This window comes from Chionomys nivalis, chromosome 11, assembly GCF_950005125.1.
Source record: "Chionomys nivalis chromosome 11, mChiNiv1.1, whole genome shotgun sequence".
Taxonomy (NCBI): Eukaryota; Metazoa; Chordata; class Mammalia; order Rodentia; family Cricetidae; genus Chionomys; species Chionomys nivalis.
In genome coordinates this window covers 33,313,746-33,337,112 of record NC_080096.1, presented here as the reverse complement: position 1 = coordinate 33,337,112, position 23,367 = coordinate 33,313,746, and the positions used below count along the sequence as shown (strand labels likewise).

The 23,367-nt window shown below is 51.7% G+C and overlaps 3 protein-coding genes across 4 annotated transcripts; 1 reads left to right on the top strand and 2 right to left on the bottom strand.

Annotated features, from left to right (window-relative positions):
- Positions 1-3,072: 3,072 nt before the first annotated feature.
- Btbd19 (BTB domain containing 19) lies at positions 3,073-9,561 on the bottom strand. The gene is made up of 8 exons (XM_057783813.1): positions 9,253-9,561; positions 7,815-8,028; positions 7,627-7,680; positions 5,991-6,050; positions 5,063-5,131; positions 4,847-4,978; positions 4,607-4,732; positions 3,073-4,498 (listed from the first exon to the last, which is right to left on the bottom strand). Exons 1-8 carry the CDS (start codon positions 9,336-9,338, stop codon positions 4,364-4,366), a joined length of 876 nt encoding a protein of 291 aa, XP_057639796.1. The 5' UTR covers positions 9,339-9,561; the 3' UTR covers positions 3,073-4,363.
- Positions 9,562-10,601: 1,040 nt separating this feature from the next.
- On the top strand, positions 10,602-12,220 carry Dynlt4 (dynein light chain Tctex-type 4). 2 transcript variants are annotated; one of them, XM_057783814.1, is made up of 2 exons: positions 10,602-10,670; positions 11,473-12,220. In XM_057783814.1, exon 2 carries the CDS (start codon positions 11,481-11,483, stop codon positions 12,138-12,140), a length of 660 nt encoding a protein of 219 aa, XP_057639797.1. In that variant the 5' UTR covers positions 10,602-10,670; positions 11,473-11,480; the 3' UTR covers positions 12,141-12,220. The 2 variants fall into 2 exon arrangements, with proteins under 2 accessions (XP_057639797.1, XP_057639798.1); XM_057783815.1 differs by having other exon boundaries at positions 11,470-12,220.
- Positions 12,154-17,370, bottom strand: Plk3 (polo like kinase 3). The gene is made up of 15 exons (XM_057783810.1): positions 16,696-17,370; positions 16,482-16,589; positions 16,272-16,388; positions 16,005-16,134; positions 15,823-15,910; positions 14,978-15,073; positions 14,688-14,886; positions 14,451-14,577; positions 14,155-14,246; positions 13,816-13,909; positions 13,597-13,680; positions 13,340-13,502; positions 13,066-13,195; positions 12,778-12,891; positions 12,154-12,671 (listed from the first exon to the last, which is right to left on the bottom strand). The coding sequence occupies exons 1-15, from the start codon at positions 16,894-16,896 to the stop codon at positions 12,480-12,482; spliced, it is 1,935 nt and encodes a 644-aa protein (XP_057639793.1). The 5' UTR covers positions 16,897-17,370; the 3' UTR covers positions 12,154-12,479.
- Between the last annotated feature and the right edge of the window lie 5,997 nt (positions 17,371-23,367).

Here is a 23,367-nt window from a genome sequence, read left to right as displayed (position 1 = left end):
AAGCCGGCAGTGGCAGCCCACATGAGTGGGAACCTTAGGTAGCCTGGTAATCACAAAGCCGGAGAACTGCTACAGGTCTCGGATGCTGGCAGAGTTCTTAGGGAGCAGCACAAAGATGTGATGTCATGTACAGAGGACGATAAATGGCTATTGTGGGGCCAAAGATGTCCCATGATTCTTTGGCTCCAGACATAGCATTCCAACCTCGGCACATCACGGAGGTTCTGATCGCTTAGTCAGCCTTGCAGGAGGAGTGCTTCCTTTTAGGAACATTGTTCACAGTTGTGTTGAAAGTTCTTACCCTGATTGCATGATCCATGCAGCCCTGAGGAATGTGAGGGTGTCACTGAATGGATCCAGTCAGAGCTGAACCACCCCAGGCGCACTGACCTCATCCAGCCTGAGGTGAGAAGTCTTACACTGCCTGTAAAGTGAGCTCACCCAGTGCAGCACCTAGCCTACTCCACCCCTGGCTTAGCACCCTTCCATGGCTCCCCATGCCGCAGATCAAGCCTAATCCCATTCCAGGCTCCACTAGGGCTAGCTTCCACTACCAGACAGAGCCTCTTTAAAATGCACTCCACTTTCTGGATAAGAATGGGCCACTAGTGTTTGTGTCACCATAACTTTGGACTTGCATTCCCTCTGCCTAGGTTCTTCCTCAGCTTCCCTTGTCCTCAGCCCAATCATCTTTCAAGAGGAACCGGATGCTACTGAGTGTGGCAGGTCACACTGGGAATCTCGGCCTTGCTGAGGCTGGAGAATCACTGTGAGTTTGAGACCAGCCTAAACAGTCTTTAGAATAGAGTGAGACACTGTTCTAAAATAAAACAACCCAGGCGGTGGTGGCACACTCCTTTAATCCCAGCACTCGGGAGGCAGAGGCAGACAGATCTCTGAATTCGAGTCCAGCCTGGTCTACAAGCTAGTTCCAGGACAGGGTCCAAAGTTACCCAGAGAAACCCTGTCTCAAAACAAACAAACAAAAACAACAAAACAAAACAAAAAACTGGAACCAGACATTGGTAGCATACTTTTTTGATTCCAGCACTCAGGAGGCAGAGACAGGTGGCTCTCTGTGAGTTCAAGGCCAGCTTGGTCTACAGAGTGAGTTCTGGGACAGCAAGGACTACAGAGAGAGACCCTGTCTCCAAAAGCAAAATATAAAAAAACATTGTGTCCTGGATGACAGCTGCCAGAGGTGGTAGCATGCCTCCTGTGTGTCCTGCTGCTGAGGGCTGAGCTGGGCTACTCATTCTGAAACTGAAGGTACTCTACCAGTCTGGAACAACAAAACAGTCACCCAAGCATTGGGGCCAATAACTTAGCAATCCCAGATTGCACGAGGGAAGACAGAGCAAGGACCCAGGCAGAGAAGCAGAGAGAGCAGCAGGCTGGATCCACAGCTTCCTCTGGGTCAGTTCTGCCCACCCACATTCCCACAGCCGCTTTACGAAGCCCGGCAGAGGCCTTCTCATGTGCAGACCCATGGTGCATCAAGAGCAGACAGTTTCACTGTGCTTGAGCTCCAGCCCTGAGGATCACGATCGTAGGACACAACTGACTTGCAGGAAACATACATGTGTTAACCTGCACCGTGCAACTGAACCTCTGGGGGCTGGAAATAAAAGGACACACCCATCCTCTGGTTTTTCTTCGTATCACTGACCTCTTTCATCTTTCACACAAACATTTCCATGAAGAAGAACACTTCTGAGTCAACATTTTTTTCTTTCAGGTTTACCTTATTTTTAATAGGGTCTGTGGTGGGCATGTGAATGTGGTATTCAGACACCTATGGCGACTAGAGACATCAAAGCCTGAGTTCCGGGTGCATGCGAGCTACCTGACAGGTCCTAGGGATTGAACTCTGGACTTTTCCCAGAGCAGCTGAGCCTTCTCTCCAGCATCACCACCACGCTTCAGTTGGCTTGTTTTTGGAAAAAAGCCTCTCATTCTGTGTTCCAGGTGTCTGGAAGCAGGCAAAGCTGTCCAGCTCCCAGTGCTAGGATTACAGATATGAGCCACCACACCCAGCTCATAACCAAATTTTGGAAGCTTTGTTTTTTCTATCTTCTCTTTCATAGAGGTTTGAATGTAGAGTCTAGGGTGTGGTGGTCCATGCCTGTCATTAATTCTATCACTTGGGAAGCTGAGGCAGGAGGGTCATTATGAGCCTCTTGGTCTTTGTTTTTTGAGACTAGATCTTGCTGTATTGCACCACTAGAGATCTGCCTCAGTGCTGGGATTAAAGGTGTGTGACAACATGCCCAGTTTATTTATTTTAAAGATGTATAAGTATTCTGCCTGCAGGTAGACAGGCAGGCCAGAAGAGGGCACCAGATCTAATTACAGATAGTTGCGGGAATTGAACTCAGGACTTCTGAAAGAACAGCCAGTAACCAGTGCTCTTAACCGCTGAGCCAGCCCTATTTTGTTTTTTGAAACAGGTCTCATCATGTAACTAACCTAGGCTGGTCTCAAACTGCTGATCCTATGTCCACTTCCTGAGTGCTTCCACCTACAGGCCTATTCCACCATGCTGTGCTTGCCTTGTGAACACGTCATTGCCTGCATGAGAGGTTGAGTGTTCTGTCCTCAAGTGAAGGATTGTTGGATTCAAGAAACATGAATGATTTCCAAGCTCCTGACAACTACTTAGAAGGCCGTTTTCATCACAGTGCTACAACCACGCTAATGGAAGCATCACAGGCTTAGTACATGACCTCGAAAGTTTGTGTAGATGGCGCACGCCTTTAATCCCAGCACTCAGGAGGCAGAGGCAGGCGGATCTCTGTGAGTTCGAGACCAGCCTGGTCTACAAGAGCTAGTTCCAGGACAGGCTCCAAAACCACAGAGAAATCCTATCTCGAAAAACCAAAAATAAATAAATAAATAAAAAATAAAGTAACCAAAAGCAAGAGAATTACAGGCATGCAAGCAGCAAATTCCTTTCAGTGTTCACTACCCAAACACTGGGGAGCCACCTGTTCAATCTTAAGAGAATACGAATAGCCATCTTTAATCCATAAGCAAACATTTTTTTATGTCAGAATTATAATTTTATTTCCTTTTAAATTGTCCACTATCTTTCATTTTTAAATCTTGCTTTACAACTCCTTTAAAATTATTGCTAGGGGCCAGGCAGTGGTGGTTTTTCTTGGGAAAAAATATATAAAATATATATACATCTAATACCATAGTAGTTCCAGTTACTGAAGGTGAGGGTGTTGAGGCAGAACGGGTTTCAGCTCAGTAAGTCCAGACCAGCCTGAGCAACAGAGTTAAGATTCCTTCCCATCTCTTTAAGAGGTTTTTGTGGGTTGTTTTGTTTTGTTTTTAATTTTCCGAGACAGGGTTTCCCTGTGTAGCCCTGGCTGTCTTGGTACTTGCTCTGCGGACCAGTCTGGCCTCAAATTTAGAGAGCCGCCTGCCTTTGCCTCCCCAGTGCCTGGATCAAAGGCGTGTGCCACCACTGTCCAGCTTTTTTGTTGTTTTTTTTTAATTTAGCTGGAATAGTACATGGTGCCTTTAATCGCTGTACCAGGGAGGCAAAGGCAGTCAGAGCTCTGTGAGTTCAAGGCTAGCCTGGCCTACAAAATGAGTTCTAGGCCAGCTGGGATTACACAGTGAGAGATTACCCACCTCCTACCCCCCCAAAAAAGTTAATTCTCGAACTCCCAAACTCTGTGTTAAGAAGTGCGAAATATCTAGAAACTTTCGTAGCTTGTCCTGGAATGCTGAAGGACTCAGGGAAGGGCATGACAATCACAACGATGGAACAGGGATGCAATGAGCACTGGGGGTGGAGGGAAGGAGTGAGGGGGCACTGGCGGGGTAATGGCAGAAAAGATCCCCAAAAGTGACAGAAGATAGGCTGCAGACTAAACCAACTCGAAAGTACTATTTGAAGGGAGAAAGGTCATGAGGTAAGCAAGAAGAGATGCTGGTTCCTGACCCGCAGAAATGAGAAACAGTATTTACGGGACTGGGAGAGAGGAGAAGATGAGAAGCTCCGCGCTGAGCCTGGAGCCAGGAAGCTGATTTGTTGTTAAGGAGGATGCGCTAAATAGATAACAGCGTCAACCAACCGAATAGAGGGACAGAGGAGTGACCGGCAGCAGGATGCGGTGTGAGCTCATGGAACACATGCCACCCTCGCTTCCTGCCTCGGGGCGTCGCCCGAGCCCGTGACACGACTCCAACTTGGGTCCACTGGCACTGGCCCGCCCCTACATGGTCCTTCCGGCCTCCGGCTCGCAGGGCTTGCTGGGGGCGGAAGCCCGCCTCGGGCGCAGGGCACCTCGGGAGCTGTAGTTTGGAGTGTGATCAGATCAGATGCCTCCCAAGGTCCGGAAGTGGATCATTTGAAACGAAGGTCCAGAAAACGGTGGTGATCCCGGGGCAGGGTTCCCCTTCGCCGCCTGCACGGTGCGCCCGGGGCCGCATCTCCTCTCCGTAGGGCATGGCACTTCCACGCCTCCACAATTTGCTCCACCTGTAGGAGAAGGAGGGTCACCATGCAGTCCGAAGTCCCTGGCAAGGGCCCTGGCTCCTCATCCCCACGTGGCAGAGTGGATCTGAGCCCCGGTACTCGCGTCCGCACCGGGATGAGCGGCTCCTGTCGGTTCTGCTCTTCCAGGGCGCTCAGCTCCGCCGGGGCCAGCAAGGCCAGTCTCAGCTCTCGAACCACTGGAGCCGCCACCTCGGCCACCGGTCGCTCCAACACCGCCTGTGGGAGTGAACCTTAAGCCCCGGCGGAGCGGCGGCCTGTGCCCTCCCGTCCGCTTGCCGAGTTCCTGCGGCCTCGGCCGCTTCGCCCTCGCCTCCCCCAGGTCCCACTCACGGCGCCCACTCGCGCCCAGTTTCGGGCTGCCTTGACCAGCTCAGCCTCGTCCACACAGAGCTTGTCACTGCGTAGCACGGGCAGCAGCGCAGTGGCCGATAGCTCCAGGAAGCCGCGGGTTCGTAGAGCCTCCTATGGATCGGTGTATTTGATCAGAGCAGAGAAGAGTGGCGTAGGGAAGACAGGCTACAAGAATAATAATGCTGGGAGCTGTACCTGGCTGTGAGCCTCTATGAAGGCTATGCACCGCTCCTGCAGCGGCCCCAGGCCAAAGGTTACAGCCACCTGAGAGCAGAGTGAAGGTGGTCAGGCTAGAGACTGGAGAGGCCGTGTGACCCAGCTCTGCACACTAGGGACTACCACAAGCCTGAGCGCCGTGCGAATGGGGAGGCTGACAGCACATGCAGTGTCTTGTGAAATTAGACCTGGGGACCATGTTCAGGTCCTTCAAACTCCATCTGGGAGCCCACGTTTGGCTTCTAAACTCCACATCCCACCTTCCCCCATCTCTGCTTAGAACCATTTCCCACTTTTTTCTGTGTAGCCCTGGCTGGCTTCAAACTCAGAGATCCACCTGCCTCTGCCTCTACAGTGATGGGATTAAAAGCGTGCGCCACTTCTACCTCCCGGCTCCATTTCCCATTCTTAATACAAGGCCACTCTGTAGCCCAGGCTGGCCTCAAACTCAGATTTGATTAAAGGTGTGTGTCACCATGCCTGCCTCTCTCAGCCCTTTGACTCTTGCTCCTATGCAGGACCTTACTGGTGTTCTCTACACCCCACAGATCAGGGCAGAGTTTATCTCATAAGTGTCCTTGAGCATACATACCCTCACATCTTTTTTCATCTTTTGTTTGTTTGTTTTTTGTTTTTCAAGACAGGGCTTCTCTGAAGCTTTCTAGCCTGTCCTGGACCAGGCTGGCTTCGAACACACAGACATCCACCTGCCTCTGCCTCCCAAGTGCTGGGATTAAAGGTGTGGGCCACCATGGACCAGCTTTTTGCTTTTTTTTTTTTGGGGGGGGTTCTCATAGCGTTCTTAAGTTCTTGTTGTCAGTCAAGGCTTCTGGCATGTGGAGAGGAGAGGCCAGGGCCACATTCTTAAAAATCAGATTCCTCCCCAGGGCTGCCCAGCAGTACCCACCTGCAGGGCCTCACAAACCAGCTCCACATCCAGAACCTTCATCACAAACTCCAGGCATAACTGGGGACAGAAATGAAAGTGAACTGTGTGGTGGTGTCCTTGCTTCAAGATCTCAAGTCCTACCCTAGAAGCTGTGGATCATTCAGACTCCCAGCAGCCCGGAGCCATCCTGACCTCCCAGACTTGGGAACCAGGGAATTGTTGGGACCTGTAATTTAGCAAGCCTAGAGGGCCTGGAGGCTAGCAAAACAAGCCCAAAGTGCCCTAGTACACCTCTCTCCACTGAGACTTGTCCAAAACTCCAGCCTCCTTTCCCCTCACTGTCTTCCTGCGCTGGGTCCCCTCCTTGACTCAACGGCACTTCTATTTTTAACAGAACCTTAAATTTCATGCTTGACATCTCCCTGTCTTCCAGAAAAGCACTGGGTGTTGCCGGCTGTCTCCTCTGAGAGCCGGACTGCCATTTCCGGTTTGGCCACACCCTCTTGACTTTGACACTAATCTGACTGGCCAGACAGGCCTTTCCTTTTTCCTTATCTTTCGATCCCTTTCCCCCTTAGCTCCCTTGCCCAAAGCTTTCGGTGAGTCTCTACCACCCTTGCATTGAAAGGGCTCCAGGAGAGGGAAAGTTGACACAGGGCCTTGCTGTGTAGCTCTGGCTGGCCCAGAACTCACTCTGTAGACCAGGGTGGCCATGAACTTGGTTTTATCCTCCTCTCTACTCTGCCTAGCAAGTGCTGGAAATACAGGTATATACCACCACACCGGGCTAGTGCTGGGAATTGAACCCAGGGCCTGTAGCATTTGAACTACACTTCCAGCCTAAAGCACAAATTCTTTTTTTTTTTTTTTTTTTTTTTTTGGTTTTTTGAGACAGGGTTTCTCTGTAGCTTTGGTTCCCGTCCCGGAACTAGCTCTTGTAGAGCAGGCTGCTGGCCTCGAACTCCCAGAGATCCGCCTGCCTCTGCCTCCCGAGTGCTGGGATTAAAGGCGTGCGCCACCACCACCCGGCCTAAAGCACAAATTCTTGAAGCACCTGCATGAACCAGCCTCCTGGTACCCTTCCAGTTCACCCCACACCCATGTTCCCAGTCCAACCACACCACATATCTAAGCAGGTCCTTGAGTGCCCTGTGACTATAAAGTCATCTTCCCACTCTCCTGAACAAAACCCTACTTGTTCTTCGAGCTCTAACACAGCAGTTTCCTTCTCCAGAAATGTCTTTCCACACATCAGCAGTCTGCCTATCCCACTTAGACCCCTTTTTTTCAGTTTAGCTTTTTGAGACTTAAGTCTCACTCTGTAGCCAAGGCTAGCCTGAACTCCCTAAGTAGTTCAGGCTAGCCTTAAACTTGCCATCCTCCCCAGCCTTCAGATGCTGGGATACTAGGCTGCAACACCACAACCCACGCATGTCAAGTGTCTTCATGTGTCTCTCTCCATCCAACTATGGCCAAAACCAATTTACCCTTGTACTGCAGAACCAGCCTGAAATACTTCCGGTGTTCGCTCAGCACACACTGAGCATGTGCAGATCCTGTGTCCATCCTTCTGTCTGCATGAGAAGGATCAGGCTGTGTGAAGGAGGCTACGCACTAAGGCGGGGAAACAAGATGGCCTGCCTGAGACACCCACCTCTCGAAGTTCCTCCAGCCCATATTCCACAGCTGCTGTCAGCACCTCCAGCACCTGCACAGGGGGTGGCAGTTGAGGGAACAGAAGGGAGTTTCCCCTGCCCCTCAACCCCCAGCAGAATGGGCAGACTCTCCGCCTCTTGTACCCCCAGCGCATCCCCTTCCCAGACCCCTGCTTGGTAGGCTCACTGAGTAGCGGTGCAGGGTGACGCTGTTGGCATACAGGAACTCCAGCACAGCTAAGAAGGCCTCGGTCGGCACCGTGCTTAGCACCACAGGACTAGGTACCCCAGGGCCCGTCTCTGTCCCCAGAAGTCTCTGGAAGAAGTTGCATCTACAGGCCAACAAGCACCGGTGGGCAAACACCTCTTGCCTTTCTTGACCAACCACAAAGCAAACATCGCTGTGGAAGAGAGGACAGAGAGCCAGAGAAGGGAATCTTGAACCTAGGTCACACTTTTGGCTTTGCCTCTGCCACACTGGGACTTAGCTTCTTTTTCTGTAAGGTCAAAGCCCACGCCTGGAAGACACGGGCTCAACTCTAGTCCGCCTTCCACGCTGTGACTTTCTGTCTTCGGCTCTCAGACTTCTCAGCCGTGACCACGGGTCTCAGAGGAGTTGACTATGCTTGGACAAAGGGGATACCAGGGTTCATGCGAACAAGATTGATGGCTCTCTAGGCTGAGTCCTGAGGGCAAGGAAACCCCTCGCGGTACAGCGCCCACGAGATGCCACCTCAGCATTTTCACTCTTCCTCCCGTAGGAGGGTGTGAGGATGTGGGGTGCAGAGCACACTGACTGCGAGAGCCATGGCAGTGATGCACCATCATGAGGTGAGACCACATTTTCCATCTTCGCGATCACTTCCGGCCCCAGCCTCTGGGCCTCTGAAGCCCTGCATAAGGTTCAGGGGGAGGCAGCAGAGAAAGCTTCAGCTTTCCCTGCCTCCTCCTCCCAGGCTCAAGGCCTAAGGTTCCACCCTCTAGGCCAGACTGTGACACTCTGCCCTCAAGAAAAAAAGAATTATGACAGCCACTAACCCTGGGGAGCAGGCGGCCTCTGAGACCGCGGGATGGGAAGCAGCAATCCATCTCCCATGACCAGCCCTGCCCCCAGTAAACTCTATTCCCGGTTTCAGACAGCACTTAGCCTCGTCGGCAAGCCGTGGGCGGTCAGCAACCTTGAACTACTTCCTGTCTGGGTCTCTGACCCAATCCTTTGGGCTTCGTTCCTCTTAGGACTCCCCAGAGTCCTCCACTCTCGTCTCTTCAAGGAAAGAAGTCTAGCACTTAGCTGAATACCTAACTGGAGTGAGTCAGATCAAATCCCACCTTTCAGGGCTGAGGGGGTTGGGGATTCCTCCTTCAATCCAGAGAAGAAGGGCTTTGCCTGAGTTCACACAGTTGCCCTCCTATCTACCCCTCACTGCCCCCACCTCTGACTCTCAGGATAGCATGGACACAGGCCAGTAGACACCGTCTCTACTTGACTTCCTCATAGACGGAGTTCACCAGGGAGGCCAAGTGCTCTTTCCTGGCGTCTTCACCTTTAGCCTCCTCAAATTCATCCATAGGCCGGTGAGAGCAAGCTAAGGAAAACCCACCAGGGAGTCGAGTCACTGCCTCACCTGTACCGGGGGTTGTTGACAAGACTTCGGAGTGCTGTGGAAAAGGAAGCAGCCTGCCCGTGCACAACCAGTCCTGGGTTCTCCATGAGTGGGATGAACAGCAGAACAAAGGGTGGAATGGCCTAGTGAGGCAAGAGAGGCCTGAGAGGGAGGGCAGGAGCTGTAGAGACCGTTTGCTGAGAAGCTGAAGGTTTAGGACAAAAGAGGCCCAGGTCTCTAAAGAAAACCTGAGGTTCAGGTAAGCGATGCGGGTTTAGAGAGGTCCCAAAGAAGCTGCCGCTGGGCAGGCCTATGATCCCAGAGAAGCTGGTTGTGGATGAGGCCCAGGCTGGGAGCCTGCCCTGGCAGCAGCTGGGTGGGAAGCCTGTGAGTTTCCATGGAAACTGGAGCTGAGCCTGAGGAGGCCCCGCCCATCTCCCTATCCGCCTAGGAAAATATTTCAGCCTTAGAAGGGTTCTAAGAGTTGGAGAGTCCTAGTGCTGGGTCCTGCCTGCCTACACTGGGTTCAGAATGTAAGGCCTCTGCCCTCCAATCCCTTCCCTAGGGGTTCAGTCTAGAACCGGGCTTAGCAGGCCTGAGACATCATCACCTCATCAGGGAAGATTCTTACCCCTAAGTGTGGTTTTCAGAGCTCAGACTTAAGTTTGCCTGGGAGGGGCAGCCCCATGCCTCCTAGAGCAGGGCAGGCGAGGCATCACCAAGAGGCAATCATCCCTAGGGGAAGAGGTATTATGTACTGGGTGATGAAGGAGGTATGGCCATCTGGGGAGAAGTTCCAGGGCACCACTGAGTCATGGCTGCGAGGCCTGGGTCTTTCCCACTGAGCCAAAAGGCCTCCCCTCCTCAGCAACAGCTCTGGCGTAAGGAAGTCATCCAAGCCCCACCCTAGCTCTGCCCTGAAACGGAAATGTTTGTCCTTGTTGAGGCTGATGGGAGAATGTAAAACCATGACGTACTCCTTCCTGTGAGCCCAGATACTGGATTGCTAAGAAGTCGCCCCCGCCCCCGTAGCCTCAAGGTTCTAGCACATCCCAGGCCCCTGTGATGTGTTCACAAATGGCCAGGCCAGTTGACTGGTCACTTCATAATAGTGGCTCAAGAGCACCTTCCTGTCCATCACACCTCTCTACACCTGCCCCCTCGGCTGTGATGCTTTAGAACTCCAAGCCCTTGTGGACGCCCCCCCCCCCCGCATAACTCAGGGTACCTTCCCTCCCCCCAGCAGGTGCTCATAGCAGTAGCGCTTAGGTTATTCCAGAGTTTGGCTGGAGGGAGGAGTTCTGGGAGGGAGTGGCATGCTTGCCACAGCAGCCCCATGGTTACTGCACAACACAAGCCTTCACCACCTACAGGCCTGGCAGGGAGGGCAGCTCAGTGAAGACTGGGGGCCAGCAGAGCTTGGAGGTCAAAGGCTACAGGTGAGTCAGGAGCCTGAGGGAGTTTCAGGAGACCTAAGGAGGAGGATGGACATCGCCTCACTCGTCGCCCGCCTCTGGATGCAGCAGGGCAAGGGGGAGATAAGTCATAGCCTGTTTCTGAGGCCAGAGAGATCTATGGGAGTTATGGGGTTGGCTCTGCCCCTTCTGGCTCTGGATTGAAGAAATCTAGAAACCAACTTCATGTCCCCATTCTGGTGAAATCAAGTGGGAGGGGAAGTGGATTTCCTGCTCACCCAGTCAGCTCCATGGCAGATGTTCCCTAAGCACAGACTGAGCAGCCCCTTCCCTTGCTCTTAACCTTCTCTAAGCAGCCCACGCAGCAACTGGATCTGCTGGTTCAAGAAAGGGATATGGAGGAGCTAGACAGGTGATATATGCCTATAGTCTACTACGGAAGCACTGAGTGTGGTGGCGCGTACTGTAATCCCACCACTTAGGGGCTGGAGGCCGGAGGAAGGAGTTCAAGGCCAGACTCAGCCACACAGAGTCGGAGGCCACGGGAGACATTATCTCAAACACACAGAGAGAGAGAGAGAGAGAGAGAGAGAGAGAGAGAGAGAGAGAGAGAGAGAGAGAAAGAGAGGAGAGAGAGAGAGGAAAGAGAAAGAAAGAAAGAAAGAAAGAAAGAAAGAAAGAAAGAAAGAAAGAAAGAAAGAAAGAAAGAAAGAAAGAAAGAAAGTGTAAGAAAAGAAACCTCAGCTTCCCCAAGCAAGAGGCAGGGTGTAGGTGTAGGGAGATCTGAGCCAGTAAGGGCCACTTCTAAGTGTGGATCTTCCAGCAGGCAGAGCCATGGCTGGCAGGACTCTGCAATCAGGACACCCGGAAGAGGATACTACCAAAGACCTGGCTCTGAAATTACCACCAGGGAAGTCTGGAGGTCACCTGGCTAGCATTGATGAGACCCGACCTGTAGGCCCAGGCCCAGCCTCCCGTCGCGGCTCCCTGCTGAGCCTACACCCATCCTTTTCACGCCGCAACTCACTGGCAGGACCCCTAGTAGGTCTTGGAGGTCGACGACCATCCCTGGGCCTGATGCCCCCTTTAGGTTCACGAGTTAGTTTTTCTGGGTTACACATCATGCCTGCCCGTCGGATGGCACCCTCATACCGCACCGAACCAGCGCCAGGCGAGCGCTGGGAAGCTGCAAGCGCTCAGCGTGTCCTGGAGGCAGCACTGGATGCAGGGCTGAGCAATGTGTGCTACTCGGGTACCGAGGCGGGGAAACTGGCAAAGGCGCTGTGTGAACAGATACACATACGTGTGCGGGAGCTCAGCCTACCCCGATACAAACTGGTGTGCAGTGTGGTGCTGGGACCACGCGAGAGACAGGGCGTGCATGTGGCCAGCCGGGCACTCTGGGACGCAATGCATGACGGACTGGCCTGGGCCACCTTCACCAACACTTCCCTGTTCGCCGTGGCTACTGTCCACGCGGTTTACTGGGAATGATAAAGCCTTTAAGTTCTGAAAAACGGTTTATTATCCCAGGAGGAGGCCCCCCTGGGGCTCACATCCCAATAAATAAATGTGTTAATAAATAAAAGTGGTCCATAAATAATGCCCCCGAGCTGGGAGCTAAGGCTCAGGCTTATCTCAGGGAGAGAGGGTAAGAGACAGGAGGACAGGTCGTCCCCAACTGTAGTAAAGCTGGTCCCTGATTCCCTGGGGGACTCGGCCCAGAGCCCCCAGTGAGGCACCAAAGGGACAGGAAGGGCCACAAAGGCAAGGGCCCGAGTCTTTCAGGCACAGGCCTGGGGTCTGATCACAGCCTGCTCTGCAGGTTGGAACCTAAGCAGGACTTCGGTCCCTGAGCAAGCGCAGAGCATAGCGCAGCCGCTGCCGCAGGTCTGGGGAGCAGCCCAGCTGCCGGAGGTGGGAGGCGAGGTAAGTACAAGCACTGCGATTTCGAGCAACAAAAGTCACAAGGAGAGGTTCCCAGCCACTGAGGATCAGCTTTGTGTGGTCCCCATAGAAGTTCACCTGTGCACAGAAGGTAATAGAGTTCAGGGCTTGGACAGCAGACTCACACCTTCCCAGAACCCTGGGCCTACCAGGCCGTCCCTTCAACTCCAGGATGGGCTCTTACCTGGACAGTGCCATCACTGAACAGCATGAGCAGGGCCTGATCAGTCTTGACCCACTGCAACAGCAAGGGTGGGGCAGGCACCTCTACCTCTTCCACACTGGGCAGATCTCCGCCCTGGGAGAACAGGCTGGTCAGGTCACTAGACTGGCATGAACTGGGTCTCTCCCTATGGCTGTCTCCTGCCCTTACAGGTCCAATCACTACCCTTGAGTCACCCTTCCCCCCTCACCAATGATGGAGAATCAAAGATGCCCGAGTCCTTAACGTCCCCCAGTGCAGCCTACACACCTTCATGAGGTGCTGCTCCATGTAGGAGGCGAAATACCGCAAGATGCCCAGCTGAGGCTGCAGAGCACGGGGTACAGACCCCACAGAGAAGGAGAAGTGCTTCGTGCTGGTGGGGTTGTAGTGCACGATCCTGAAAGAACGTGGAAAGCAGAGAAGGAGCCTGGCGTTATCGTTCCTCCCCTTTGGATTTGAGAGCCCTGAACCCAGAAACACCAGGGTGCAACCTTGCTTGGTACAACAGCCTAAATACAAAGTGCCCCCAAATAGCACTTACTTCCTATTGGCTGACAGGGCCATGTGTGTGCCATCGTTGAAGAGCACGGCCACGCGGCGGCTGGACAGCTGATACCCAAAGCCAAACTTGTTGGAGTAGTCAACCCACTTGCTGACCCACACCAGAGGTTCTGGCTGTGCCAATGGGGCTGGGTTCTGTTCCGCTGTTACAGGAGAGGAGGGAGTGAAGACTTTCCCTGGTGTCTAGGTCAAAGAGAACTTTCCAAACTATTTGCATGGACCAGAGCCCAGCCTTACCTGGGGGCATGAAGGCCACACAGTTTCTCAGGGCACAGAGGGCAGACTCTACCACTGTGGCCACAGTCAAACCTTCTTCAAACCCTGAGGGAACAGGGCACTGACACTTAGGCAATGGCCTCCCTGGGCCCAGGTCATGTCCCTTGGCCAACCACTTCCTTTTGGTCCCTGGTCTCCACCCCGGCCACCTCCAGCACCTCTCATCTTCTGGCTCCTCACCATCTCCACTGCTTGCCAGTGTCCCACGGGGTGAGCTGTCCTCAGCGGCTGTCTCTACCAAGCTGACGGGGGCCAGGCCTGAAGCTGCTGGAGCCTGGACAGTTGGGTAGAGAGAGAGTGAGATTAGGTCTCAGAATCCAAATCCTTGAAAAACCCAGGGGCCCAGCCCCGTCCCTGACGGCTCTCAGGGCACCCTAGGTCAGCCTCAGCTGGCTAATGACACACCGCCAATTAGGGCCACCACGAGGTTGGGTGCTTCATCAGCCTTTCATGCTGGGCTTCCCTCAGCTGCTAGGGTCAGGGTGAGTCAGGGGAATAATGCTCATGTGAGCACCTCACCTCAGGCCTGACATCCGGGTGACCGAGGGATGTGCGCATCAGGCCGCTCACCAAACAGGAGACATTATCCCGTTCCTCGGAATGGTTCTTATCTGGGGGTGAGGGAATACAGCCCTCAGCGTCCATCTGATCACATTTCCCAAAGTGTTCATACACAGGCAGGTCTTCCCACGTGTCTAGACACACATGTTCTCCCTAAGAGTCTCCAGGTCCCCCCACTGGAACCAGCCCCTACTCAGATGAATGTAAAAAGTCACTGCTCTATATCCTGACCTCCTGACGCCTGACTCACTCACTCTTGTTCTTTTTCCTGCCAAACAGGCTCTTGGTGACTTTGGCAAACAGACTCCTCGCAGGGTTGGGGGGGGTCAGATCTGGGACTGTCACACAGCTGCTGACAGGAAGCCGATCAGGGGTATAGCCCTGAGGACGAGAGCCAAACAAACAGAGAAGTGAGACCCCAAGGGTCCTGCTTTTTCATCCTCTGAGAATATGCAGGCAGATGGAACCGCAGCATCTGAAGAACCACAGACCTTTGTAAAGAAGTCATGGCGTAGGATCTGTTCAATAGAGGGGCGGTCTCGGGGTGAAGCCCGAAGAATGGCAGCCAGGAGCTGACGGGCAGGTAGTGAGAGGCTGGCAGGCAACGTGTAATGAACCTGCTTGATGCAGCGGTACGTTTCCTTCAGGTCAGCTGTCTCAAACGGGGGGCTCCCACACAGGAGTGTGTACCTGTGCCCGGGAATGGGGGACCAGGAGTCAGGTACTGGAAACACCCCATCCATGCACCTATTGCCCACCTGCTAATGACCGTGGCACTCACATGACGCAACCAAGTGACCACACATCTGCCTCGGGGCCATGGCCTTGTCTCAGCAGCACTTCTGGGGCCACATAGTTGGGAGTGCCACAGATGGTCCTGAAGGAGGGTAGGGCGGAGAGGGGAAGGCTCAGACCCAGCCTAGCACCCGCCCCCATTCCTGCCCCTGCTGTGAGTTCAGACAAAGCGGCTGCCTGTCACCAAGGGTCAGAGAGCTCCTGCTTGTCTTGGGACAATGGATGTAGAGAGTGGCAGCTGAGTCCTCACCCACCCGTCTTCTCCAGCTGCACAGCTGCTCTGTAGCACAGGAGGAGGCCTGACCCCAACGCTGCCCCCTCTCCCAAGGTCAGTACAGAGGATCCACGGCTGAGCCCTTCCCCCACTCCCGTCTGTCAAACACTCATTAGACTGTCACCTCCCACAGTTTGTGCTGCACAACCAACACCAGCTGTCATACCCTCCATAAACACTCACCTGCCACCCATGCTATCTGTGTGACACACACCCACCGCAGGGATCTTCTTAGACATAAGGGTATCATGTCCTGTCATTCCTACAGTCAGTCAGTCTCACAGACAAACGCTCACTGCCTGGTCTGTTTTCCCCATCCAACACAGACAGATCAGCCATATGTTTCCAAGACTCCTTAGACTCCCATGTGTGTCAGGGACTCAGGGCACCCGCCCGCCTGAGTGGCCACCTCTACCTTCACACGTAAGGACAGCCCATCACCCCATCCCTGTTTATCCCAAGCACACATCAGGTCACCTTGCTTTCCACATACACACTGTCACACTGGACACCATCGGTGTCACATACAGACTGAGGCCACCCCCACCCCCACTCACTTTTTCCTCTGCTCCGGGGGCTCTAACCGAGCTGCCAGCCCAAAATCCCCCACCTTCAGTTCCATGTTATCAGTGATGAAAAAATTTCCTAGAGAGTGGCAGAAAGACGGGTCAGATTCCTCACTGCCTCTCTTCCCTTCCCAGGTCCCCCCAACCCTTCCGAACAGACCCGGTAATCTCACCCAGCTTCAGGTCTCTGTGCAGGATACCTCTCTGGTGCAAATACTTGAGCCCAGAAAGGATCTGGCGCAGGTAGTAGCGAACCTCTGGTTCCAAAAGGGTGTGCCGGGCCTTCCAGATGTGGGCCAGGGACTGCAGAAAGCCACTGTTTCAGTCCCTGCTTGCCTTCCCAGACCCGCCCTCCATCTGTGCTTGCAGTTTTGGATATTAAGAACCCGCTTCCTTTCCCACCCCTGTAACCAATGAATCCCCCCACCCCCATTCCGGACCTTTCGGCTACAGAGCTCCAGGAAAATGTATATGTTGTCAGCATCCTCGAAATGGTGCGAAAACCGAACGATATGGCGGTGCTGTAGGTCTCGGTGCAACTCGATCTCGTTTACGATCTGTGACAAGGGCGCGAGATCGTCATCTTTCCAGGGTTCCCACGCCACCATCCATCCTCTCCCTACCCCTTGGTCCTCAGGGCCTGGACCCACCTTTTCGCGCTGATGCGGCTTGGCGACGCGGCTCTGCGGGATGACTTTGACCGCGTAGGCTACACCGGTTTCGGTGTCAGCGGCTTCATAGCAGCGGGCGAAACCCCCCTAAGAGGAGGAGGATGCATCAGTCCGGTCGCCCCAGGGAGACAGGGTCGGGCCTGGAGGGCTCCCCTCTACCTCCGTCAGCGCCACCCCAAAGCCCCCGACTTACCTTGCCCAACAAGCGGCCCTTGATGTAGGTACGGCCACTGCATGGGTCGGTGATGAGGCGACCCGGGTCCGGCGCCGCTGGCCCGGCTGGCTCCGACCGCGGCGAGGCACTAGCAGGCGGCCCCGGGCCGGCGGGGGGCGCGGGCGGGGCGGCTGCGCGCGGGAAGGGGCGCGGGGACAAGAAGCCGGCGGCGGGCTCCATGCGGGCGGCGCGGCGCAGCGCCGGCCCGAGCTGGCTCTCCGTTCCGCCCGGCCCCGGCTGCGCGTGGCGCTGCCTGGTTTCTCTACGCTGCGAGCGCGCCCGAGGGAGCCCGACGATTTTATCAATGAACGCCTGCCCCCTCCCGGGTGTCTCGTCATCACGAGCTCCGCCCCTTTCCTGGCTGGCAGGCTTGGAGAAGCCCCGCCCTTTGCTCGGTTACGTCACCTGAAAGATCCACCCCCTGCCCGGACGTACTTCAAGGCCACGCCTCCGGCTCCGGCCTTAAAGGAGCCGCGGTAGTGCTAGTCAGCCCGACAGGTGCAAGGCTGCTCATCTTTTTTCTTTCTGCTTACCTCGTCCATGTTGTGATTACGTGTCCTGCCAAAGGCAGCCTCTTTCTTTCTTCGTGCTGAAGTCGGAGTGGAGACCGGGTGTCCCGAGGCCTCTACAGCGTTACAGTTGGGAGAGAAGAGGCAGGGGTGGCGCAAACTTCCCTCAGTGCACTTCACCAACCCGTGTGTGTGAGGGGGAGTCTCCCTTAAACGTCACCGTGCTCTGGGACAGAACCCATAACCCTAGCCTAGTGCTGCCCTCTTTGGGGACTATGGAAAAACACGCTGCTTTGGAGCCTGATTTACCTGGTCCGGGACTGTACAATGGGTTTGTAGAACAGAGCCTGGTATTCGAGGTTTTGTTTTTGTTTTCTAGACAGGGTTTCTCTATGTAGTCTGGGCTGTCCTGGAACTCGTTCTGTAGATCAGGCTGCCTCGAACTCAGAGATCCACCTGCCTCTGCCTCCAGAGTGCTGGGATTAAAGCCACCTCCGGATTTAACGGCTTCCACGTGGAATCCTAACCCCTCTGACTCTGTCCAAGGATCACACATCTCTGCCTGGCTTTGTGGACTTTGTTTCCACTCTGAGCTATCCATTCAGACCTCAGATTTACTGAAAACATCTGCTAAGTGACAGGCACTGCCTCCACTAAGAGAGGTCAGAGCTGCAGCCCTCCTGTAGTTTACAGGATTCTGCTTTGGGGAAGCAGATATAAGTACATAAACAAAGTAATTACAGGCTGTGAAAAGGGCTAGGAAGGATGTAAACAAAAGAGCAACCAAGAGCATGCTTTACAAAGAGTAGTCAGAGTAGCCAACAAATACAGACACCCGATTCCTGCCACCTGAGTTCCTCTCAGAGGTCTCCATGTAACCCTTCAGCTCCTTCTTCCCCTGGTCATAGTCTACCTTGTTGGGATTATTGCTACGCTGGCTGTACTGTCCTCCTAGCCCTTGGTTTCATTTCCATTCCATCCTGCCCGCATATGCTGTCAGAATTTACCCAATCGTCATCAGGCCTCAAAGACTTTTTTTTCGTGTGTGTGTGTGTGTAAGTGTTTCAAGATAGGATTTCTCTGTGTAGCCCTGGCTGTCCTGGTACTCGTTCTGTAGACCAGGCTGGCCTTGAACTCACAGAGATCCTCCTGTCTCTACTTCCACGGTGCCTCGCATGAAAGCTGGGTTTAAGGCATGCACCACCATGCCGGACTACAAGGACCTTCTTAAAAAAAGGAGAGCCCAAATAGCCGAAGGCCAGGAGAAATATCAGTTACTTAAATAAGAGGATGGGATGTGGGGTGGGCTAAGGTGCCATGTTTAGCAATTTTCCCAGGGGAGAAGGTAGTGGTGAGGCCAGAAAGGACAGAATTTCAGTTCAAATGAAGTCTTGGGCTGGAGGTTGAGGCTAGAGGATCAAGAGTTCAAGGTTGTCCTAGTTAGAGTCAACTGTCAAGAGTCATCCAAGGGACCCTGACTGAGGTGATGTGGGATGGCCTTTGGTATATGTGTTACTCTTATTGGCTAAAGAATAAAGCTGCTTTGGCTTTGGCCTATGGCAGAGCAGAATATAACCAGGCTGGAAGATCTCTCTCTCAGAGAGAGAAAGAGTGAGTAAACAGAGTCAAGTAGCTGCTGAAGGAGAAAGCCACTACCAGAACTTTATTGGTAAGTCACAGCATTGAGATAATACACAGATTAATAGAAATGGGTTAATTAATTAATTAATTAATTTATTATTTTTTTGTTTTTCGAGACAGGGTTTCTCTGTGGTGTTTTTTTTTGTTTTGTTTTGTTTTTTTGGTTTTTCGAGACAGGGTTTCTCTGTGGCTTTGGAGCCTGTCCTGGAGCTAGCTCTTGTACACCAGGCTGGTCTCGAACTCACAGAGATTCACCTGCCTCTGCCTCCCAAGTGCTGGGATTAAAGGCGTGCGCCACCACCAGCACTCGGGAGGCAGAGGCAGGCGGATCTTTGTGAGTTCGAGACCAGCCTGGTCTACAGAGCTAGTTCCAGGACAGGCTCCAAAGCCATAGAGAAACCCTGTCTCGAAAAACAAAAACAAAAATAAATAAATAAAATGAAAGAATTAGTTAATAAGGAGCCTGAGCTAATAGGCCAAACAGTGTTGCAATAAATATAGTTTCTGTGTGATTTTTTTTTTTTTTTTGGTTTTTCGAGACAGGGTTTCTCTGTGGTTTTGGAGCCTGTCCTGGAACTAGCTCTTGTAGACCAAGCTGGTCTCGAACTCACAGAGATCCGCCTGCCTCTGCCTCCCAAGTGCTGGGATTAAAGGCGTGCGCCACCACCGCCCGGCCAGTTTCTGTGTGATTATTCAGGTTTGGGCAGCTGGGAAACAAACGAGCAGTCTCCATTTACACTGAGGAACTGCACAGACCAGAGTGACCTTTGGCCAAGTATGATAGGAATTACCTTGATTGATGATTAATATGGTAAGGCCAGGCCCACTGTGTGTGTCACCATCCCTGGGCAAGTGGATCCTGGCTATATAAGAAAGCTAGCAGAGCTGGGTGGTAGTGGCACATGCTTTTAATTCCAGGACTCAGAAGGCAGAGACAGGCAAATTTCTGTGAGTTCAAGGTTAGCCTGGTCTACAGAGCAAGTTCCAGGACAGCCAGAACTACTACAAAAATAAACCCTGTCTCAAAAAACAAAACAGCCGGGCATTGGTGGCACACGCCTTTAATCCCAGCACTCGGGAGGCAGTGGCAGGCGGATCTCTGTGAGTTCCAGGCCAGCCTGGTCTACAAAGGGAGTTCCAGGACAGGCTCCAAAACCACAGAGAAACCCTGTCTCGAAAAACCAAAACAACAACAACAAAAACAAAAAACAAAACAAACAAAAAGACAGAAAAAGAAAGGAAGAAAAAAGAAAAGAAAGCCAGACAGGAAGAAAGAAAGAAAGAAAGAAAGAAAGAAAGAAAGAAAGAAAGAAAGAAAGAAAGAAAGAAAGAAAGAAAGAAAGAAGAAAAGACAGGTCTGGAGAGAGAATTCAGCAATTGGTCATGGATGCTCTTTCAGAGGGCCTGAGTTCAGTCCCCAGCACCCACAGTGGGTGACTCACAGCTACCTTTAACTTGAGCTCCAGGAATTCAACACCTCTAGCCTCCTTGGTTGAGAACCTTGCATGTAAACACTCACATACAATATATAATTAAAATAAATATTTAAAGAAAGAAAGCTGACAGAGAGCAAATGAGGGAGCAAGCTGGTGAGCAGCAACCTCCATGGTCTCTGTTTCAGTTCCTGCTTCAGCTTCTGCCACGGCTTCCCTCTATGACTGTCTGTAACCTGTAAAATGACAGAACCTTTTCCTCCCAAGTTCTCTCAGCCATGGCGTTTATCACAGCACCAGAAAACCGACTAGAACAAAGGTCATCCTTGGCTGTATACATAGTGAATTTGAGACTCACCTAGAATAAATTCAATATTGTCTTTTAAAAAGATACATTCAATATTGTTTTTATTTTATTTTACAGTGCTGGGGATTGAAGTCAAGGCTTTGTTCGTGCAAGGCAAATATTACTAAGCTGTATCCCCAGTTCGATGTTACAGTTCTGTATTTGGAAAATAAATTAAGATATCTGTGTATTAGTTTGCTAGCGATGCCATAATGTAACAAAATAATCTTATATTTGGTGGCTCAAATGACAAAACAAAAAAATTATTTTCATGGTTCTAAAAGTTGAAGGGTCACCAAATAGTGGTGGTGCACGTCTTTAAACACCGAGAGGACAGAGACAAGTGAATCTCTGTGAGTTCGAGGCCAGCCTGGTCTACAGAGCAAGCTCCAGGACAGCCACAGCTGCAAAGAGAAAACAAAATTAGCAAACAAACAAAAAAAATCAGAGGTTCAAGATCAAAGTGTAGCCGGGCGATGGTGGCTGACGCCTTTAATCCCAGCACTCAGGAGGCAGAGGCAGGCGGATCTCTGTGAATTTGAGACCAGCCTGGTCTACAGAGCTAGTTCCAGGACAGGCTCCAAAGCCACAGAGAAACCCTGTCTCGAAAAACCAAAATAAATAAATAAATAAATAAATAAATAAATAAATAAATGATCAAAGTGTAAGCAGGACTGATTTTTTTTTTTAAACTTTTGTTTGTTTGTTTTTCTCTGTGTAGCCCTGGACTGTCCTGAACTCCTTCTGTAGACCAGACTGGCCTCAAACTCACAGAGAACCCCCTGCCTCTGACTTGAAGGAGTGCTAGGATTAAAGGCGTGCACCACCATTGCCCCTTAACATTTAAATTTTTTTTAAAAAATTCTTTCTCTGTATGTGTGTGTGTGGAAATGCAAGTGCCCCCCCAACTCAAAAAGAGACAGAATTTAGCCAGGCACGCCTTTAATCCCAGCACTCAGGAGACAGAGGCAGAAAGATCTCTGTGAGTTCGAGGCCAGCCTGGTCTACAAAGTGAATACCAGGATAGCCAGAGCTGTTACACAGAGAAACCCTGTCTTGAAAAAAACAAATAAACAAACAAACAAATAAACAAAAAGAAAAAATTTAAAATTACATTTACTTATTTGTGTGGTGTGTTTTTTCTTTTATTTGTTTATTTATTTATTTATTTTATTTGTTTATTTATTTATTTATTTAGGCAGGGTTTCTCTGTAGCTTTAGAGCCTGTCCTGGAATTAGCTCTTGTAGACCAGACTGGCCTCCAATTAACAGAGATTCGCCTGCCTCTGCCCCCTGACTGCTGAGATTAAAGGTGTGCACTGCCACCATCCGACTGTGTGTATTAATGTTTATGTGCTGGGTGCGCACACATGGAGCAGGAGTTGGCTTTTATTAATCCCCAAAATATGAGGAGAAAGACCACCAACTAAAATCATCATGGACAAACCAAGTAAAACAAGGTATTAATTAAAGCATACTTTTTTGTATACATGGGCTGCCTCCCCCTAAGGTGGGGCTCGAGGTCCGCCCTGGATGTGAGGAAGACAAAACTTTTATAGCACTGGGGTTGGGGGCTTCCAGTTGGGGGGCTTGGGCGGGCAAAATAGTCAGGGTTATAGGGTCACGACAAACAAGTTATTCCTAAGGACCTCCAGAAACACAGACACGCTTGCAAGGTGGTCGTAACAAGGCAGCCATAGTCACAACAAAGCAGCCATACTCATAGAACTTTTGAAACAAAGGTAGGCTTGCAAGTTAGTTACAAATAACTTTTTTTTTTTTTTTTTGGTTTTTCGAGACAGGGTTTCTCTGTGGCTTTGGAGCCTGTCCTGGAACTAGCTCTTGTAGACCAGGCTGGTCTCGAACTCACAGAGATCCGCCTGCCTCTGCCTCCCGAGTGCTGGGATTAAAGGCGTGCGCCACCACCGCCCGGCTTACAAATAACTTTTCAAAACAAAGACATTGTTGCCATTTCTTGGAACAGGCCGTACAGAGCAATTTGTAGTTAAGGTTACAGGTGCGGCCTAGCCCAATCCTTGAGAAACAGAGGTTTAAGCATAGACAGGAATGAGTTTAGTTTGTCTTTACTATAAGATGGCATTTAAGATGGAGACAGGCTGCTTCTTCGCTCTCCCTTGTCTGTGTGTCCCTGTCAAATGCTTGCTAGTGTCTTAGCATTCTCTGTCTGGAAGGAAACAAAATTTGTAATAAATGGAAGAAGATATATTACTCATTCCTAAATGTCTGATTAGCATAGTTAGAACAAATATTTTACGACCATATAATCTTGGTATGCCAAGACATGATAAGTAGCCATTTTGTCCCCTTTTCCCTTTGTTGAGGACAAAGGACACTTTTCTTCTTCCACCATGTGCGTCCCAGGGATCAAACTCAGGTTTTCAGGATTGATGGCCTGCACCTTTATGTGTTTAGCCATCTTGCTGGCCCAGGACTAATTTCTCTGAAGTCTCTCTCCTTGGCTTAAAGATGGTGCTCTTCCCTGAGAACACATCTCAACTACATATGATCTTGGCCTGAGTGGTGGTGGCGCACGCCTTTAATCCCAGCACTCGGGAGGCAGAGGCAGGCGGATCTCTGTGAGTTCGAGACCAGCCTGGTCTACAGAGGTAGTTCCAGGACAGGCTCCAAAGCCACAGAGAAACCCTGTCTCGAAAAACCAAAAGGAAAAAAAAAAGTCTTCTAGCTCTTCCTCTCCTCACTT

Coding starts and splice junctions, on each gene's coding strand:
- Btbd19 (XM_057783813.1), bottom strand. CDS start 9,338: ATGGAGAACCCAGGACTGGTTGTGCACGGGCAGGCTGCTTCCTTTTCC. Junction 7,681..7,814: donor TCACCCTGCACCGCTACTCA/GTGAGCCTACCA, acceptor CCCCCTGTGCAG/GTGCTGGAGGTGCTGACAGC. Junction 4,979..5,062: donor TCATAGAGGCTCACAGCCAG/GTACAGCTCCCA, acceptor ACCGATCCATAG/GAGGCTCTACGAACCCGCGG.
- Dynlt4 (XM_057783814.1), top strand. CDS start 11,481: ATGGCTGGCAGGACTCTGCAATCAGGACACCCGGAAGAGGATACTACC.
- Plk3 (XM_057783810.1), bottom strand. CDS start 16,896: ATGGAGCCCGCCGCCGGCTTCTTGTCCCCGCGCCCCTTCCCGCGCGCA. Junction 16,389..16,481: donor AGCCGCATCAGCGCGAAAAG/GTGGGTCCAGGC, acceptor CCCTTGTCACAG/ATCGTAAACGAGATCGAGTT. Junction 16,135..16,271: donor TGGAGCTCTGTAGCCGAAAG/GTCCGGAATGGG, acceptor GGCTTTCTGCAG/TCCCTGGCCCACATCTGGAA.